At 40.8% G+C, this 20,572-nt stretch overlaps 3 protein-coding genes across 5 annotated transcripts; 2 read left to right on the plus strand and 1 right to left on the minus strand.

Annotated features, from left to right (window-relative positions):
* Positions 1 to 814: 814 nt before the first annotated feature.
* Positions 815 to 3,638, plus strand: LOC104425417 (calmodulin-7). Its single transcript, XM_018865303.2, has 2 exons — positions 815 to 1,125; positions 2,992 to 3,638. Exons 1-2 carry the CDS (start codon positions 1,050 to 1,052, stop codon positions 3,363 to 3,365), a joined length of 450 nt encoding a protein of 149 aa, XP_018720848.1. The 5' UTR covers positions 815 to 1,049; the 3' UTR covers positions 3,366 to 3,638.
* A 482-nt stretch (positions 3,639 to 4,120) lies between these two features.
* On the minus strand, positions 4,121 to 8,632 carry LOC104425416 (ubiquitin-conjugating enzyme E2 22). 3 transcript variants are annotated; one of them, XM_010038115.3, is made up of 7 exons: positions 8,515 to 8,632; positions 6,940 to 7,047; positions 6,077 to 6,221; positions 5,912 to 5,989; positions 5,512 to 5,624; positions 5,267 to 5,370; positions 4,121 to 4,613 (listed from the first exon to the last, which is right to left on the minus strand). In XM_010038115.3, exons 2-7 carry the CDS (start codon positions 6,946 to 6,948, stop codon positions 4,262 to 4,264), a joined length of 801 nt encoding a protein of 266 aa, XP_010036417.1. In that variant the 5' UTR covers positions 6,949 to 7,047; positions 8,515 to 8,632; the 3' UTR covers positions 4,121 to 4,261. The 3 variants fall into 3 exon arrangements, with proteins under 3 accessions (XP_010036417.1, XP_010036418.1, XP_039161347.1); XM_010038116.3 differs by lacking the exon at positions 8,515 to 8,632 and adding an exon at positions 8,328 to 8,477; XM_039305413.1 differs by lacking the exon at positions 8,515 to 8,632 and adding an exon at positions 8,332 to 8,471.
* Positions 8,633 to 14,304: 5,672 nt separating this feature from the next.
* LOC104425415 lies at positions 14,305 to 19,284 on the plus strand. The gene is made up of 2 exons (XM_010038114.3): positions 14,305 to 14,582; positions 16,475 to 19,284. The coding sequence occupies exons 1-2, from the start codon at positions 14,576 to 14,578 to the stop codon at positions 18,562 to 18,564; spliced, it is 2,097 nt and encodes a 698-aa protein (XP_010036416.1). The 5' UTR covers positions 14,305 to 14,575; the 3' UTR covers positions 18,565 to 19,284.
* The last annotated feature ends 1,288 nt before the right edge of the window (positions 19,285 to 20,572 follow it).

The raw sequence follows: 20,572 nt of genomic DNA on the forward strand, positions 1-20,572 counted from the left end.
ACCTTTTAAAAATTATTCATTTTTCGTGAAACAAATGTAGTGTGGGTATAAAATAAATTATAGTTTAAGGTTTTGTTTGTTTCACAAACGATATGACAATTATGGAAAAACATTTTCCAAAATATTTTTCCAAAAAATGATAAAATTTTATGGTGCTTGATTAAACTAAAAATGAATAAAAAAATATTTTTATCATTTGACATGAAAAGTCAATTCCTCCCTACACTCATTTTTAATAATTTTTTCTTTCCTTTTTACTCTTCATTGACTGATTGCTAGCTACGATGACAATCAATGATCGACCACGGGTGAAGATCCACCTTGCTGGCCTCGGGCGAACTCGCATAGGTGATTTAGCAAAGACTTGAGCTCACTGGACTCGCCTAAGGCCGACTAGGCTCGAACTCATCTGTGGCCAACAACTGATCGAGGAAGAAGGGAAAACAAAAGAAAGAAAAGAAAAAAAGAAGAAAGGGGAAGGAAAAATAATAAAAAAATCAAATTTCTTTCGAGAAAGAAAATATAAAGAAAGAAGAGGGGCTAAGAGGGTTAGGCAAGAGCGTTGACATAAGAGAGAGAGAGAGAGAGAGAGAGAAAAAATGGAAAATATTTTTTCTTATTTTAAAAGACTTATTATCTTCTATTAATGAAAAATGTTTGTTTTTTGGAAAAAATTTCACGAAACTAATGGAACATAAAAGTGGAAAGGCGGAGAAATCTGAAAATACGGTGAGAGAGAGAGAAACCGACGAGGAGATGAGAGGGGCAAAAGGGTAAAAAAAAGGCGGGGGGGCGCCGAAACGGACGATGGGGATGAGAAATAGAGTCGTTCCGGTCACGGAGCGCGTCGATTGATTGTCCTCCCCCTGCCTGTATAAATCCCCCCGGTCGTCTTCATCAGATTCACGATACCTCTACCTCCTCTCTCTCTTCCCCTTCATTTCTCGATCTCATCAGAAAAAGGCGATCGTCTTCTCCATCCCCTGCTTCGCTTTTCGCATTCCGGGAGAGGAAGCTTTTGCCCTGCCGAGACAGAGAGAAGGGGAGAGATGGCGGATCAGCTCACCGACGACCAGATCTCCGAGTTCAAGGAGGCCTTCAGCTTGTTCGACAAGGACGGCGATGGTTCGCTCTCTCTCTCTCTCTCTCTCTATGGTTTTTTTTTTTCTCGGTCTATGATCCGTGCGCCTCTCTCGATGCGGCTGCGGCCGCGTCGGTTGTCCGTCGCTTTTGGTCGCTTCGCCTGTTCGGTGTTTAGTGTGCGGATCTAGCTCGCCGTTCGTTTGCTTCCTCCTCGGGCTTTGACTCGTTGCCTCCTTTTTTTTTTTTTTTTTTTTTTTTTTTTTTTGGGGATCCTTCGAGTGCGATGGAGAGAGATGGCGCGGCGTTGGTGGCGCGGGAGGAGCCCTTGGGGTTTTTCTCTCTTTTCGCGCTTTTTTTTTTTTTTTGGTGGGTGGTGTTTGGAGTTTGTAGCGGTCGGGTTTTCTTGCGGCTTCGCGTTGAGAAGAATCCCAACGGTCGTTTGCGGCGACCGGTTTGCCCTTGGGGTTGAATTTCGAGCTAGATCGAATCCGCTTTTTGCTTTCTCTTTTTTCTTTTTTTTTTGGGTGGTAATTTCCAGCCTGATTGACCGGTTGGGACTCGCGAGTAAGAAGGTCGTGCTGAGGAAATGTTGGTGTGCCTCGTGTCGATCTTATAAAATGTTTGATCGATAGGAAATCCATGGGGAAACAGATAGGAACGCCGTTCAAATTTCGCCAATTTTGAGTGGTGGAGGTTTTGGGATAGCAGTAGATGCATGACTTGATCCATGACATTGGCAATTGTGCTTTTTTGTTTGTTTGTTTCTTTTTCATGGTTACACAGAGCAATCATGCATTTTATGACTTATGTTTTCCTTACCTCAAGTCTCTGATCACAAATCCATCTGTTTCTCTTGTTTTGTTTTCCTTGGAACTTTTTGGAGGTTATTCGTTGAGCATTTTAAATTCGGTAGATGCCCAACTGTCTATGATGTGCCAAGTGTTGAACTGTGTTCAAATTCTTACGGCATAGTTTCACCGACCGCAGAGAATCCGTACTTTTCCAGACGTTGATCACCTGTTCCATGATTTGGCTGTGCCTGTAAAGTTGCCACTTTTTTTTCTTTTGTTTTTTTGGGTTCTCCGATCTTTGATGATTAGATTTCTCGTGTGCTTGTTCATTTTGATATTGTCAATGTTCATGTGGTGGAAATGTCAATGATCGCTGTGTTTGATCACGTCCGTAACCACACAGTAGGTGAAGTTCAGATAGGAGGGAGTTATCTCGGTTTTTATGAGGATACAGCGTGTGTTCTTTGCATGTAGCTCTAGGGCCATAGTCATTGATGCTATGCTAATATCTGAATGAATTTTTAGTGCTGGCTTTCTAACACGTTCAGTCCAAAATAGAGATTGGTGAGGGCAGGGGAAGGTCAATTACACAAGCAGCAAAATGGCTTCCCTTCTCCAACTCAACACAAACTAAGCATCATGCAATCTACGATGGATAATATGCTCCTCTCAATCGACTGACTATTAATTTTATATTGCTTGAATTCAAGTTTCTTGATATAATATAGTTACCTGGAACAATTGAGGTTTTGCCTATGTCAAGCTGGTTTCTTCTGGGTCTAGCAAGTTCTTTGTTGTCCTGTGTTTGGAGGAAAATAACCACTCAGTTACTTAATATAAACTTATTTGTATCCTGATTTTAGAAGAATTTTGGGATAAAGTAAGAAAAATTTCTTTGTTATAATTTGAATTATGAATTGTAAGTTGCTGCATCATCATCATGCTTTCATTTCCCCTTGGTGGAAATCGTCATGATCTTATTTAGACATTCCTCGAAGATGCATTTGTTGAGTTTTTGTTCCTCCCTTTTGGGCCATTCAATGCAATGGTTTTTTCTATGGATTGAGGTGGCTTGTTTCTCTGCTCACTGAAAGCAATTTGATTTCCATTTTAACAGGTTGCATCACTACCAAGGAACTTGGAACTGTGATGAGGTCGCTGGGTCAGAACCCAACTGAGGCTGAGCTCCAGGATATGATCAACGAAGTCGATGCTGATGGCAATGGGACCATCGACTTCCCTGAGTTCCTGAACCTCATGGCCAGGAAGATGAAAGACACTGACTCTGAGGAGGAGCTGAAAGAGGCTTTCAGAGTCTTTGACAAGGACCAGAACGGGTTCATCTCGGCTGCGGAGCTGCGCCATGTGATGACTAACCTAGGGGAGAAGCTCACCGATGAAGAAGTGGATGAAATGATCAGGGAGGCTGATGTGGATGGCGATGGACAAATAAACTACGAGGAATTCGTGAAGGTGATGATGGCTAAGTAAACGACTCCGATCCTCAAGAAAGGGGAAAAGGGGTTGGCTAAAAATATAGTGGGGAGTCCTTAAGTTTCTTTGTTCCTTTCCGATTCTTATTTGATGCTTATTGTTAAAACATGCCTTTGAAGAAGTAGTGGGTCCAGTCTTGCAGGGTTAATTCCCATGTTTTGTTTTTCCGCTTCTTGTAATCTCAAGGTCCTTTTGGCAGGTCGTGACATTTGTATTATTCGTATCTGAACTACCTTAAAATGACTTCTGTATATTACTTTTGTTTGCTCACTTTTAGTTTGCCTCCAATATTTGCTTTTTAGAGAGAGAGAGAGAGAGAGAGAGTTCCACTTAGCATAGACTAATTGCCAGCGTTACAATCCACAAACTGCACGATGCATGGGGCATCCCGCTTTGTCGTAGATCAACGAAAATGCCAGCGGTTCGACACCTCTTAGGCAACAGTCCAACATTGAATCGCCTCAGAATTTACATTCGAGTTCTTGGCAACAACAATCTTTAGGAGCAAGATTGGGCCAACTGCAGAGATGCAAGAGAACACGTTCTTGGGCACCAGTCCAATATTTTTTTTTTTTTGATCTGACCAGTCCAACATTGAATCGCCTCAGATTTACATTCGAGTTCTTCGCAACAACAATCTTTAGTAGCAAGATTGGGCCAAGTGCAGAGATTCAAGAGAACATGTTCAGTTCAGTACCCCCTCCCAACGAAAAGCTCCAAAGGAAGGTTAGAAAGAAATGCACAGCAGGATATGAGAATATCCACGAAAGCACAAATTTATTGCGCAAATGCAAACGGTAAGATCAGCTCAATTGATCCACTCTCATCAATGGAGGAAGTCGTTGTACATAAGCCAAGAGAGGTGAACCGGGAATACGAATGAATTTCAAATGTTACAATCTTTTCAAGCTTTTCTTCCTCGCGTCCATCTTCTTTTTGTCTGGCTGGACTTTCACCGACCCAAGTTCCTTCTTTTGAGCCGCAGTGCTGCTAACAACTGCAGACCCGCTCACTCCGGTCTCGGGTAATGGAGCCGCACTCGTCAAATGCTCCTGGCTATTCACTCCCTTGGGTGCTGCTGCATTCGAAGGCAAAGGCACCGCTGCTGCTGTTGCTTGATTCTTCTGGTCAACCTTAATAAGCGAAGCATTACTCTGGTCGACGTTGAGTACGGTGGTCGATTCAGAAATGGCTCCTGACTTAAACTTGGGTTTTGGCTTGAGGGCATGTATTCCCGTGTAAAGTCTGCAAGTAATAAGCACAATCACACATATACGAGAAACACACATCAGTACCACAGATGCGAAATTAACACACTCAGTTCTTAAGATTGCAATGATACATCAGATGGAGTTCAAAGAGTTCGGATACTGGACTATTGCTCTGTTACTACAATGAAAAAGGAAAGTTAACTTCAGGAGAAAATGGACCAGTCAAATTATTATATCATTATTTGGCCCTTTTGCCGTGTCTACATGGATCGGCACTATAATGTTTACTGAAAAGGAAGATGACTAAGGTCCCCCACAAAATGGCTGTGTCTTTACGGCCCATTCAACACTAGAATATAATTTGTCTCAATAACACTCCAGGAGAGAAATTCAGTGACAATATTTAATTCATCATAGAGGGCGACTCCTATGGAGAACAGAGAAGTTCCTTCAGTAGAAAATATGCCAGTCAAATCATTATTTGGCCCTTCTGCCATGTCTACATGGATCGGCAGTATAACTTCCTGGAAAGGAAGATGATTAAGGTCCCACGATATAGCTGTTTCTTTATGGCCCATTCAACACTCGGAGATAATTTGTCTCAATAATACTCCAGCATCTCATGTGTAAATGTTCCTAGTCCCATAAATAAATATAAACATGAAGCAGATTATAATTTGGTATTACCTGGCATGTCTGGCATACTCTTCATAATTTTCAAGCAGCATCTTGCCAGCCTGTTCATTCAGAGCTGACTCGGGAAACGGTTCGATGAGTAAGCACCTAACGACCTGAATTTCAAAGAATGATGTCAATAGAAAGAAATTAATGGAAACTAAAGAAGGATTTTAAACAATAAAAAAATCAGTGTTCTCAGTAGTAGCACCTACAAGAACATAGATATATTAAATTTCTGTATGAGAAAAACTCACAATAAGAACATGACGTAGTCCCAAACTAGGATTCCAGTCCTTCTTCAATGTGTTGACACAAATTTCGCCATTGGTAGCAATATTTGGGTGGAAAATCTTGGTAAGAAAAAAACCTACATAGTCCGTGTTGGTGTATATATGAGACATCAAACGGAAAAGAATTGCATAAAAAATTAATAATGCATGAATTGGTCAATCTTACAAGTTGTGAAGCTGAAATTTATATACAAATGAGTCGAAACCATAAGAAAACAGTCCCAGACAACATTAACAGAGAAAGGGAATACTTTCTACCATTAACTGATGTGTGCGCCATTTCTTATAGCAAAACTATTGAACCATAAGGGAGTTAAAAACAGTGCTATAAGCTCTTGCCATGTAGTGATAGGCATGGGCAGACCTTTGGGAGGAGAATGTGGAAAGTCACGAGACAATAACAACTTCATCCGAAAAACACCATTCTCGTATGGAGTCCCAGCTGTGAGACCAAAAGACATAATTTTATCAGACTATGACCATATTAGTTGCAATGAATGGCTTAAGTAGTCAAAAGAAAGAGAATAACCTGGGCCTTCAATATCAGCAAATATGGTGGAAAAATCATCATCATTTACTCCAACTTTTATGCCCTCCGGAGGGGATTCATCAAGGCTCTTCAGTTCCTTTGCAAGTTGCTTTATAACATTTGGAGGAAGGTTTTCATTTGTAGCCTAAGAAAAATTAAAATTTTGATCCATCAGAACTCAAGACAAATAGAAGCACCTGCTATAGCCAAACTTACGGAAGGCAAACCATTAGAAGAAACACTTTTAACAAGGGAGCATCACAATCAGAAAATAGCAGCTCCCACAGACTGTAAAAGCTGCAATTACTCTATTCTATTCTCCATAATTATTATTTTGAAAGTGTATTCTTAAGCATCTTCAGTTCCTTTGCAAGTTGCTTTATAACATTTGGAGGAAGGTTTTCATTAGTAGCCTAAGAAAAATGAAAATTTTGATCCATCAGAACTCAAGACAAACAGAAGCACATGCTATAGCCAAACTTATGGAAGGCAAACCATTAGAAGAAACACTATTAACAAGGAAGCATCACAATCAGAAAATAGCAGTTCCCACAGACTGTAAAAGCTGCAATCACTCTATTCTATTCTCTGTAATTATTATTTTGAAAGTGTATTCTTAATCTTAAGCATACTTATGGTAGACTCATATAGGCAATCATGAAACGACATGAAGAAAATATTATCCACTCCACATTCTTTCCACAGAGCTCGAGATGTCAAACCAACAAACTTTTTGATTGATATTAAGGCAATTACTTCAGCTGAGACTCTAGCAATGAAGTTACCCAGAAAGCTTTGCACACTAGACAATCTAAATTGAAAAAACAAAAGAAATAGAAGATGAGGAAAGGGAGGCAAATTACCATAGCCATACTACCCCCAACAAGATCTTGTAGCGATGATGAGCCCCAGGCACTTCTAGTTGCTATGCTGAACAATTGGCTAATGGCCTACTGTGATGAGGACCAGACCTGCAGAACAATAACCAGTTATGCAAAGAACTGAAAAGAAACTTAAAGATTTAACTGACAGGTTCTAGTTTGAGGAAGACCGATGAAGGATTAGCTGGAACCGTTAATAAAGATGAACTTGTCAATGATTAAGAATTGCAAACCACCAATGTCAAAACAAACATCATCTAAACAGCACAATCGCTAGAAGCGAAAAATAGGACAGAAACGCACATTTTCCACTTCAGAATCCATGAGTCTAATTGAGAAAAACAAGAACGCTGAGCACTCTATTTTACCCATGGCCAGTGATACATCAGAGAAGAACATTAAGATTCTTGTAGGACAATCTATTGCGGAACAGCATTAATAAAGTCTCACGCAATTACTCTTCATGCAATTGTATACATTTCCAGAAAAATTGGCTGCTGTATCCACATTCCACATATAAAAACAAGTTTTATCCATAAGATAGTTTCTTCATAAATTGATTAAGAGAGTTCCATGCATTGGTTTTACTTAAGTTGGCCGAAATTCATTAGCACTTCGCCATCATGGTGACCACACTGCTTCACCTAAATGAATAAGGCATTAGTTCTATTCTATAGATGAGAATGGCTCGACAGATCAACGAGTGGTCCCGACTTCTCTTTGCTGCCTTGTCCACCTGCATCTACTCACCTAGTTCTATTTTGCTCTAAACAGTCAAAAGCAAAGGCGATCCTCCATGATATTCATCTCGCAACTATCAAAGACATGAGGATGAAAATACACCCAGAACCCAATAAACGCACTCAATATGGAAAATTTACACATCCCCAGCAATCAAACCAACCTCAGAAAGCATAAAGAAAACACAATGAACAAGCCATCTCGGCAATTTAAGGAGAATCGTAGGCTGAAGCCAGCAGCATAAATGATGGGAATCAGGAGGAGCAGATCGAACGATATGAATAACGATCGCAATGAGATAAACGGGCAAGCATGTTAAACCCCAGCCCAAAAAAAAAAATGTAATCCGTCTCAAAAAAGGAAAGAAAAACCCTAAGGCAACTAATAGTTCCCGTTCAAAATGCAGAAAGGCGGAACCAGAAAACTAAAAAAGGGGAAAGAAAGATCCCATGAGAATAAAATCCCCAATCGCAAAAACCCTAGAAACGAGGACTCCAGCATCCCCAGTCGACTGCGGAAGCAATCAAAATGCAACCTTTTTTTCTTCTCTTCTTTATACATCATACGCGCACTACCAATGAAAAAGAGATCAAGACCGTCGAGAAACAGGCGAATCAGCAAAAACCCACCCACATTCCCACGCCGAGCGAAGATTCACCAACCGAACTCGCGCCCCGGTCGTCCGAACCGATCGCCACCCACCCATACAATCCACAGGCGACAGAGATGCGAGCTTTGCAGAGACGAAAAAGAAAGGAAAACCCAGAACAATGCCGCGCGCATACAGGCGAGCAAGAAGGCGAGAAGAAGAATCACCTGCCCAGCGAAATCAGCGAAGAGCGAGCGAGCGAGCCAGGAGAGAGAGAGAGAGAGAGAGAGAGAGAAGGGAAGTGAGAAAGCATAAATCTCTTTCTCAAGAAATGATTGAGTGGTGACTTTTTAATACAGAGAAGAGAGAGAAGAGAGAGAGAGTGCAATTATTAAATCTCTCCCTATATTTCGTATTTTTTTTTTTTTAAATTCCTTCTTTACTTTTCCTTCTTCTTTCTTTTTTGAATAATGTCCCGTTGCGCGACGGATCGGCACCAGACGAGACGCTAACGTATTAGGGGAAAAAAATAAAAAGAAAGGTCGAACGTCCCCCAATTTGACAAGCTTTATTTAACCTAATTTCCGACAATACGAAACGATTATTAGTTTCGTTGAATAAAGCTTTGGATGCTTTTAATTTAAATTAATGTGAATCAACACAGGCGAGTGATTATAATATTTGTGTAGCTAATACAAGATTCTCAAGAATTCAAAGTTGTTAAGGTTTTTCAAATTTTCTAGAAATCGTGAAAGTCGGTGTTCCCACGCGCTTTTGTTATTAACCCACAACCCCTTGATACAGAACATAGCCAAGTGGGTATAGCATGTGAAATTTGCTACATCGAGATACTATAATAATAAATTTGCCCTTTCGATTTTACAAAATTGATGAGGAGATGATAATTATAAAACATTGATAAATGGTTTCGATATACTTATTGAATAAATTAAACTAAGAGTAATTAACTTCTAAATGAAGTGCTGATTATCCCTAACACCATACACACAGGTTATACAGTTCCACTTAAGTTTAATAAATGTGAGAATTGAGAAAAAACTAAGAGGAAAAATGCAAATCCTCTCGGCCAAAACGCCTACGCAAGGCTTTGTCGATGGCAAATTTGCAAATCCACGGATGGAGCGGGGCAATTTGGGCAATTCGGTAAATACCGGGATGACTTGCGACGGCACCCAACTTCAATCAAGGGGCGCGTTTCTTGTCGGGGACTTCGGAACTTGGGATTCCCGTTCCGTTCAGCCCGCTTTTTTTCCCGCCCTTACCCCGTTAACGGCGTCTCTTTCTTTTCTTCATTTCCTTTTCTTTTTTCTTTTTTCCGTTTTCCTTTTTTTTTTTCATTTTTTTTTTTCTGGTTGAATGCCTAGAGAATTTTGAATTTGCCGACACAGGGGTTGGGTGACCGTTGGGGCGTCCCTCTCCCCCAACTAGCCGTTAGCGGTGCCAGCTCAGCGGCGGGGTTCCTTTGTTCCTTCTTCTGCCCACCCCGCTCAGTTTCTGTCTGGGGAAGGAAGAAAGGGAGCCGCCTGTACTAAAAACAAGTCCCTTTGGATCGTCCCTGAATTTTTCTTTTTTGGGAACGCCCGCCTCACTTCTTCTTGAACTTCGTTGCGAGATTCCAAAATTGCAGCTTGGAAATTTTAAATTTGGACGGATGTTCCGTTTGTCGAGTCCATCGTTATCTTCCCAAATGCTTTTTCGACTTTTTATATATAATGTTCGTTGATGCAAAGGACCCCAAAACAAGAAAGGGATCTAAGTTTCGGTTCAATTTTTGTTACTTTTGTATTGGCCTATCATCGCCCCGTTTGGTTCGATATTTGGAATGGGTTTTGGGACTCTAAAGTCCCTTGGCCAAATACAAACGCGTTTGGTTTGTATTTTTGCTCAACTTTGGAAAAATACAATTGCATCTCCAAATAACTTTAAAAGCCTTTAGTCTAAAGTAGATCCCGAGGTACTTTTTGGAAACTTGCATTTTCGGAATGCAAATTAGTTACTATTCATCTTCTCTAAAACTACCGCACGGAAAAGTTGATCGGAGGCCGACGACTGCTGGCCAAGGGGTCACGTACGCCAACAATCGGCGCTGAGGGTCGCCCGACCCCGCCGACCGTTGCCGAACCTCAGGCGACACCTAGGTCTCGTGACCCAGGCAACTAATGGCTTGAATAGCACGATTCAGGCAGCTGCTTGAGGTTGCACAACCTCAGGTGACGGTCGCCTAGGTTGGGCTACCCTAGGTGACAGCCACCTGAGGTCGTGCGACCTCAAGCGATGGCCGCGACCTCAGGTGACGGTCACCTAGGTCAAGCTACCCTAGGCGACGGCCGCCTGAGGTTGTGCGACCCTAGGCGATGGCCAAATTGCCTAAGCATCACCCACTTGGGTTCGGCCATCGTCTAATTGGCGGCCAGATTCGGCGGTCCAACAACGAAATCTGGCCACCAATGGCCAAACTTTAAAAAAAAAAATACAAATGTTTTTTTGTCTTTTAATTTAATAAAAAAACCTTTACAAATGCAAATTTAACCAAACAATATTTTGGCAAAAGTTGTTTCTCAAGATACTTTAGAATTACAATTCACCAAACGCTATTTGCATTTCGAAAAATCCCCTTTACCCAAAGGTATTTGCATTTTCACAAAAACATCCCCAAAAACCGAACCAAACGGAGCCATTGTAGACTTTGATTAGAAGTGTACAACCGAGCTGGTTTTGCTTGGAAACCGAGCCAAACCGGCTTGAAAATATGTCCTAGAACCGATTTGATTTCTAGTTCCAAGCAAAGACATACTCAAAAACTAAACCAACCAAACTGGTTTCATAAAACTAAAAAAAAAAACCCTAGTTATTCTGTTTCTATCCTCTAGACTGAGGTTTTGTATAAATTTATTGCAAATTTGACTATGTTATTTGTTTTTTTTTAAGTGGTTAGAATTTGGAGCAATATTATTACGGATGAATGAGAAATGGTGTTTTAGAATCTCTTGTTTTATGTTACATGTTTAAACTTTTAGCATTTATGATTGTACGTAACTACGTGTTTATCTTATGGTGACAAATAGGATTTTTATTATTCATCTTTTACTTGAAACGTTTTATTATTTTAATTATTTTGCTATAGAAAATGAAACAAAAAAGCTGAACAAAATAAAAACGGGTCCTTGGATAGACCCTAGAACTAGATTGGAAAAAAGAGTAAGTTCTAGAACTGATTCCAAGGCAGACAAGGTAAGTTCCAAGTTTAAAAAATTAGGAACCAATTCTAACATGGTAGGTTTTAAGTTTAAGATTTAGAGTCTACCCATTGTGAAATCAATCACCCTTATGTTGCGCTATTCATAGTGGATCATATCTCTCTATCCAATTGCAAGGACCTTAATTGATGTTGTGATGGGTCATTGTGGCCCTAAAAAATTAAGGTCATCTAGCATTGAAAAGTTTAATTGGGGGTAATAATCAGTCACGGTATCCTCCTTGCTATCACGAGCGTGGTCTTCTTTTTTTTTTTTTTTTTCCCGGGGGGGGAGGTTTGCTGAAGAGAGAGTGGAAGGGGCTAAGGTCGATGGATCGGATGCCAGCACCGATATAGTCGAAGGTGTTGAGGCAATGGATGACACAGGTGAGCAACGTTGGGTGGGGAGAGATTGGGAGTAACAGTCGGGTCTTGAGAAATTATGATTTAGAGATATGAATCTAGAATTTAAGATTATGTGACACATGAATTGGGATCTTGTCGGTGTTTTTCATTCAAAGAGTAATTGGATCTTTTTGGCACTATTTTTGGTAAAGATGCAAAGAAGAGATTATAAGATGAGTTTAGTTAACAAATACCTTTTAACATACTTGTTATAGTTAGTTAACGATGCTATGATAGCGATGGATTTGAGTGAATAAATAAATAAATATTTTTTTACGTGTTTTTCCACTAGGGAAAGATATTCTCGTCATTTTAATTTTACAAAAGAAGGTTGACCATGCAAATTGCATTTTTCAAAAGCAGAGGATGGCGAGTGTTTAGTACTTTCCATTAGGATTTTCACTTGGGGTCTTATTCCTTTCCTCTGTTCTTCCTTCTTGATTTGGGGGTTCTGTACCTTTGAGTCGTCTTTCATTCACCTGATGCCTAGCTTTTGAGTTTGACAATCTACCCACCGTGTCACGATTCTCTCCTTCTCGTTCCTTCTTTCTTCCATCGCTGTTCAAGGAACGAATCGCGGTCCCTGGAACATAGGATGCCGCATCGACGTCCCATTGCTGTGTCGCAGCAAAGTCCAAGGCATGGCAAAAAGAAGACATTTCCCTTTTGCCGGTATGACAAGTCAAAAAGAGAGCCCGTATTAGGAACGGACATTCCGCTTCCGACGTTTGACGACGGTAAGAAATAGACAAGAGAATTCAAAAGGTGTTTGACAGAATGTTTTGGACAGGGGGGATGTTAGGGACCGAGGAAAGAGGTTTTTGTAATCCCTAGGGAAAAGCAAAGGACGGAAAAATGACTTGGATTAATCTATAGGCGATGCATTTGACATGATGTTAGAGTCAAATGCTGAATATATCCCGCCAAGCATGTGTGAAAGAGGGTAAAAAAAGAAAAAGGAACAGGGGCATATTGGGAAATAAAAATTTCGACATGTCTAATTTGGAGTAATTTACACTGTTTAAATGATTCTGTAAAATATTCAAACTAAGCATTTTTAGGTAGTTGTGACCTCTCAAAATGAATATGGAAGATTGCAAAGCCTCCTTCCCTAGAATATATCAATACACACACACATGCTTCTCTATGTGGAAAACGAATCAAATAGTTCTTCCTAAAACGACAAGTTTTCTAAGTTGTACTTGTTGATACGGTCGTGTGGCTAAAAAATGCCTGGTTAAGAGGGCCATAAGAAATCCATTCTGTACCCTTGTATTTACGCTTTGGACCCTTCTCATCTTTGTACCTTCTTTATCCTCCAGCTCAAACAAGAGCTGCAAGAAACTACCCCAACATCATAGATTTCTCAATTGTAGATTTCTCAATTGCCTGCTAGTCCCTTATTGGCAAGTGATATCAGTGGTTGAGTTTTGTTCTATGCACCGAGATCATTCATTGATACTTCTTTTGAATAGATAACAGAATCATAGTGGAAATTATCAAATCAATCATAATCCTACTATTAATTATATTGAAGAGATGATACGATATTATCAAAGGCAAAAAATTTTGTTTAACGAGACTCCGGAGTGGCATCGATTTTGTAATCCTATAATGATAGACGATTTATGTTATGTCGGTTGATTTATCTTTATGAATTCGTGTTGTTTTGGATAGGTGCGTTTTCTTTCATGTCAAAGAATTTGCCACTCTTAATTGCCAAAGGACGTAACCATAAGAGGTTTTTAGTGATAGCCACAAAAAGATTGTTAGTAATAAAAGACAAATAAATCAAATTAAATGAAGGCGTTAATCATATTAAAACCTGGGGAAAGACGCAACTAATCGGAATATAAGGTGAGAGGGCCGGCGACATTAGACACGATTCTTTACATATTATGAAGAAAAAATTCGAATATTACATGACATGACATATGTTCAATTACACATGTCAACATAAACCGGCACATTTCATGGTGATTAAATGATGCATGATTGGGTTGTCTTCCTAGAAATTGGGTTAGTAACCTCCCGTATGCTCTTTTGGATTTGTTGTGTGCGAGCACGAATTTTCAAGTCGATGCATGGGATCAGAAAGTATGATACGCGAGCACGAATTTTCAAGTCGAGTCGGTGGGCTAGAGAAAAATAAATAAAAAAATAAATCGGAAATGGGAAAATAAAAAAAAAAAAAGTACGGGAGTAGCTGGGGTCACCATGATAGAGAAATACATATTGATTTTGAAAAAAGATAATTTGAAGAAGGATGTGTGGTGACCGACCGTGACGAGATCCCACTCCCCATAACAGTCAACCCTTGACTCCTCCCCTCCTCTCTCTCTCTCTCTCTTTTTTCTCTCTCTCTCATGCGTGCGTAATTTGTCGAAGGAAATAATAATAAAAATCGAAGAAAAACGCGAGTGAAGAGACGACCTGCATATCCCCCACCCGACAAAATCGAGACAGAGAGGAGAGATGGAGATGGCGAATGTTTAGTCCTGCGTGAGGAGGACGATCCGAGGTGGAGGACGAGGACGAGGACGAGGTCGAGGTCGAGGTCGAAGAAGGGAGGAAAGGAGGAAGCTGTCCGAAAGCCCCCTTCTCGCTTTGCTCTCTCTGGCTCCGCAATGGAAGGTAACGCTCTCCTTCGGTTCTCCGCCTCCCCCGCCGCCGCCGCTGCCGGCGCTGCCGCTGCCGCTGCCGTAATCCCCCCTCACAAAACCCTAGATTCTCTCTCTCCTTCGACTCGATTCCACTCCGGCTCTTCCCCGTCCCGGAAATCCCGTTGACTCCTTCTCTATCCGGCTCGAAGTGCCCGTCGCGGGTTCGGTTTTTTTTTTTTTTTTTTTGGGGTGGGTTGGGCTCTTGCTGATTGATTCGGCCTTGGAGGGGAGGCCGCTAGCTGGGAGTCGGCGAATCGGAATCGAATGGCCGCTCGCTCGGCGCGATTTTCTCTGGCAAAGTTGCTTGCTTTGACGTTGTTGGGGGGGTTTTTTTTATCTCGATGCGAGACGTGTGGTGGTTCTTGGATACGCGTCCGCCGGGATCTGAGCACGTCCGCGGCTTCTTTTTAATTCGAGCTGCACGTTGTCGCTCGGTTGCTTTTTTAAGCGAGTGGAGTGAAACTGAAAGCATTAGTTTTTCCTCTCTCTCTCTCTCTCTGTGCTTCTGCGATGACACAATCTGATCGACGACGTTTTCGTCATCCCTTGTCTTAGATGCATACGCCAAATGATCCTACTGAATTGTTGGTGTGTTGAACATACAACAACTTACATGGGTTTGTGGGAAGGGTTTGCTTAAGTTAGATGGCATCTAGTCCGATATAATCTAATGCAATACATTTCGGGTGTTGTTTTTCCATGACTCATTTTGGCGTGGAGATATTCTCTTTGTTTTTTGGGAGATGTCTGGAGCATTTCTATGATTATGAAAATCAGAAATGTTCTTGTTTTGGTTTTAGTTCCCTTCTTCTTTGGGTCCAAGATCACCTAGTAGCTAGTTCTTTCCCCTTCTCAATGTGGGGTATACTAATTGCTGAGTGGTCTAGCTAATCATTTCCCTTGGCTCTCTTAGTTAGTTTGAATTTTAGCATTTTCATTGTTAGGTGGACATGACTTGATAGTGAAGTGCCTAAGGTAGATCGATTTGTTTCTGTTAAGCATATACACTTGAATTAAGTTATCCATATGCTTTAGAAGTGACCCCTGATAAAGGAATAGGTTTATAAATAAATCTTTTCCTGACCAGTTTTCTTTGGTACATTGATGCAATATCACTTTCATATAAATAAATGCAGTCCAAATCAATCAGTGTCAAGTATATAGTTCTATGATGATGATGAGGATGATGATGATTATCTTATTTACATTCTCAAGTCCTATAGATGGGTTTTTGCAATCCATACTGTTTTTTAATGATTCTCAAGTTCTGTAGATGAATGCATTTTAATCTGGCTGAGTGATGGATGAAGTCTCTGAGGATGATTTGTGAAGTTGCATTCATCAATCTGTTGAGGATGCAAACTCTATGGTTACATGATAGCCACAGCCATGCTTACCCTTTCAAAATGATTCATGCCACTAATCTAGTTAAGATTGAAGAATTTTGGAGAAGTTGCGTTGACCCCGATTATTGAAGGCTGTTTTAAGCAAATTCATGCCTTTATTAGTTGTGTAGCTTTAAAACTCTGTTGATCGATGAACTTGATTATATAGGAATTTGACCTCTGACATCTTTTTTGCACCTTGCTACGGCGGACTTTGTTGAGGTAAAGTTCTCCACGATAGGATGGAAGTGACGACTCAAAAGTCTTGGGAACTACCTATAATTGCAAGAGATATACTGTGTCTATCTTGCCCATGGGACCTTCATTTGTAGGACATCATTGATACATATTTGAAACCACCCCCCCTTCTTTAAGTCAACTATGTGCAACCCCCTTCCTTTAGTTATTATTCTCTTATATCGATGCATACGTGGTAGAGCTAATTTCACTGATGAAGAACGGCAAACTTGATCTCCAGGTGGATCCCCAGACCGGGAATCAGTGGGGTCTGAGACAAAAAGATCCAGTGTATCATCTGGTAGCAGGTCCAGGAATCGCAAAGAATTCCTTCGCAAATTCACGAACCATGAGCATTTAACTGAAAATCTTGAGGATTGGTTTATATCAATATCAGAGGATGGAGCAGCTAAAGAACCTGCTTTTGATGTTCCATTTGAGTTGGTGGAATTACAAAAGTTTGACTATGCATTAGAAGGGGTTTCATTTGAGCAGCTAATTCGAATGCCAAGTGCTGTTTATGCATCGGCCTCAGATGCTGGGGAAGCTACTGCTTATCTTGCAATCGAAGATTTTCTACATGCAAGTGTGAAAGGCTTGTGGGAGGCATTCTGGAGTCAGGATGAGCCATTGCCATTTGCTGTCGCTTGTCTGTACGAGCCAAACCTCAAATTTTGCCAGGCTGAGAAAGCAATTGCTAATGGAAAGATTGGGAGTCTTTGCGCAACTGGTTTGATGCTTAAGAACCCAAGACATCCACATGGAAAATGGGATCACATTCTTGAATTGGCTCTTCTGAGGCCTGATATTGGAGATCTTGCTGCAGATAGTGATCGACAGCCTTCGCTATCTGTTTTAGGTGAAGCTCTTTTTTATGCTGTTCGTATGCTATTATCAAGGAGCGTAAGCAGATTAACTTTAACTCAGGGTTTTAATTCGGCTTTTATCCTCCTTGTTGACTCTCAGTATGGTCGGGTTGTAAAGGTTGATGGAGATGTAAATAAACTGGAGTTTGATGTAAATAACGTTTATGAATGTGCCGCTGAGTGGATTAAAGAGCACTGTTGCGTTTCAGTCTCTCCAGTTGATCGAATCTGGAACAAACTCGGAAATGCTAATTGGGGAGACATTGGTGCTTTACAGGTACTTTTTGCTACCTTCCACTGTATACTGCAATTTGCTGGGATGCCTAGGCACTCAATTGAAGATTTAGCTGCTGATCATGGTGCTCGCCTACAAACAAGAAGAATGGAGAGGCAGTTAGGAGATGCGAGGCCAAATGGGAATGGTCTATTTCGATTTCAGCGGCGCAGTGTTTCCCCTGAAATTGTTGAAGTCCAGGAGGAATCTGCAAAAATAGAACCTGAAGAAATGATGAGGCTGGAAGTAGGATCTGTGCTATGGATGGAGGATTCAAACTGGCAAAAAGGCTATCAGATAAATGAAGTCTTGAATGATGGCGAGCTTCCATATTATGTTGCATCCCCTGTTGAAGATCCTGGAAAATCTCTATTTCTTTATGTTGGCTCTCATCCTTCTCAGTTGGAACCAGCTTGGGAAGACATGAATTTGTGGTATCAAGTCCAGAGGCAGACTAAAGTACTCACTGTGATGAAACAGAAAGGTCTATCTAGCAAATACCTGCCTCAGATCAGTGCGTCAGGGAGAATCATTCACCCTGGTCAATGTCGGAGACCGAGCCCTGGTGGAAACTGTGACCACCCTTGGTGTGGTACTCCAATTCTTGTCACCAGCCCAGTTGGCGAAACAGTTGCTCACATGGTAACTGAAGGCCGATTCGGCTTGGATGAAGCAATCCGCTGTTGTCATGATTGCTTATCTGCACTCTCAGCTGCATCTTTTGTTGGCATTCGTCATGGAGACATTCGGCCGGAGAATGTAATCTATGTTAGATCTGGTACGAGGTATCCTTATTTTGTCCTTATTGGCTGGGGACATGCTATTCTCGAAGATAGGGATCGTCCAGCGATGAATCTTCACTTTTCATCGACTTATGCACTACAGGAAGGAAAGCTGTGTTCTGCCTCAGATGCAGAGAGTTTGGTTTACATGCTTTACTTCTCCTGTGGTGGGGTTTTGCCCGATCTTGATTCGGTGGAGGGGGCTCTTCAATGGAGAGAGACCTCTTGGTCAAGGAGGTTGATTCAGCAGAAGCTTGGGGATGTTTCCACTGTACTAAAAGCTTTTGCGGATTATGTTGACAGTCTCTGTGGGACACCCTATCCCATGGATTATGATATATGGCTCAGAAGGTTGAAAAGAAACATTCGTGAGGAGGATCACGGGAAGGAAATTGACACGTCTGGTTGAGATGTTTCAAAGTGGCTGGTGGCAGAACGAAAATAAAATTAGAACTTACCATTGGTCATTGTCACATCTTGACTGATTGGAATTTTGGTAGATGTATCTGAGACCGAAATCAATTATATAAATTCGATGGATTTTCTGGATTGGAGCCTCTCTTGGGACAGGATGCTGTCACAGTTACTGGTTGATGGTGTCCCATCGTGCGGTCAGATTCTTAATTGAGAGCATTCCCTTTTCGTCTGGACATCTTCAATGGCTATTGCATGGTACAGGTGAGTCATGCTCTGAGGACTCAACGGCTATTTGAACCTGTTTCTGAGCTCAATCGTTTTTGATTTTGATGGAGAACATGCTCAAGCAGCTGCAGCATCCTGTTGGATCCTCACCCGGTTTCTGCACTAGTGACGCGCCTCTGGTGGATGTCGGTTGTATTTTGTTATTGTTTCTTTGTATAGATTTGGCCATTTCCATGGTGTTGAAAGTTGTGAAATTGACGGGTTGGGGGGGATCATTGTATCAAAGAGTGCTAAGTGTATAGGGATCAGTTTTTGCCTACTCTCATTTTCGTTGCCCTTTTTTGTATATCACAATTAGGTTTTGGGGTTTGGGGGAAAGTCCATTTCCTTGGATCCACAGCGTTTATCTGTTCAGTTGATCCTCTGCTGGTATCTTCTTTTCCCCGGGATATTAATTTCACGACTTCCACTTTTTCCGCTTTCGAGATGTCGAGTTTGCTGTGGTTATGGTTTGTGCTATCTGCAAGTGGCTTATGTAACGGCTACATCACGACATGAACACAGGATCATCGATCACTCACAATCTAGGATCTATGTTATCATAACATGGTATGAGTTATTGCTGTCTTTTTGCTACTTTTATGCACGAGGCTTACCAGACTTTACCAAATTATTTATCGGAATTTGCATGAGAAGAGAAAGTGATCTCTCTTTGCTTAAAATACATAAGGTCATCACAAAATAAAGACTGGAATTTCAGCTATCAAATTGGTTAAAGGGTTTGTCAAATGTAAACTGAACTCACGAAATGCTTTGTGATTATATTTTCCGTTTTAATAAAAAAAAATACCAACTTTAACAGTAATCTTCATTCTGTACCTAAATCTTGGCCGAATTTCTTTTTCATTAAAATTATCAATCTTCATTCCGTGATCCATTAACTTTGAATTCATCGTTGCTGCTAAAGATCCGATGTGTTAATTCCACGCATACATCTCGCCCTCTCTCCAAGCTTCATCTCTTTGAAGTTTAAATAAGGCAACATGAAAAATAAAGGTTCAGATCTCTCTCTCTGCGCATTCCTATATTGACGAAGGTTGTCCTAAATTTTTCATGGATTCTCAGAACATATTAGTTCAATCTTCCTTCAATAAAGGTTCAGATCTCTCTCTCTCTCTCTCTCTCTCCCCGCATTTTTATATTGACGAAGGTTATCCTAAATTTTTCATAGATTCTCATAACATATTAGTTCAATCCTCCTTCCCCTTACACCTCTCCCCAATCAAGAATATATTATCTATAAAACTACGAAACTGTGGATAGATATAAACATATCTAGTGATGTGTAGAAATTAAACAAAACACATAAGATTTATATGTGATTTGCAAGTGAGATCAACTGCATGTTGTACTATGATCAACAAATGGAAATTCCATCTCACTCTCAAATGTTTTCTGAACTCGGCTCTGAATAGCCTTATGAAAATTAACTCAAAGAGAAACTAAATACAAACTCTCACACTTCTTTTTACGACCCTTCAAAGCTCTCTCGAGTTAGAGTTGACATAATGAGCAAAATATGTTAAAACCCAAACTAAAACTCTGTCTTGTGCGTAGTGAACATTCAGGGGTCTGCACATTCGAAATATCTTGAACTTTCTCGGGTAACAAGTCTGAAGTTTAACCAAGAGTTGGATGTCCGAATCTAGCGGCACCCAAATTTCACACAAATCCAACATCCAACCAACCTTGGCTGGACCTCTGATTCCAACTTA

Source organism: Eucalyptus grandis, chromosome 11 (genome assembly GCF_016545825.1).
Source record: "Eucalyptus grandis isolate ANBG69807.140 chromosome 11, ASM1654582v1, whole genome shotgun sequence".
In the NCBI taxonomy this organism is placed as follows: Eukaryota; Viridiplantae; Streptophyta; class Magnoliopsida; order Myrtales; family Myrtaceae; genus Eucalyptus; species Eucalyptus grandis.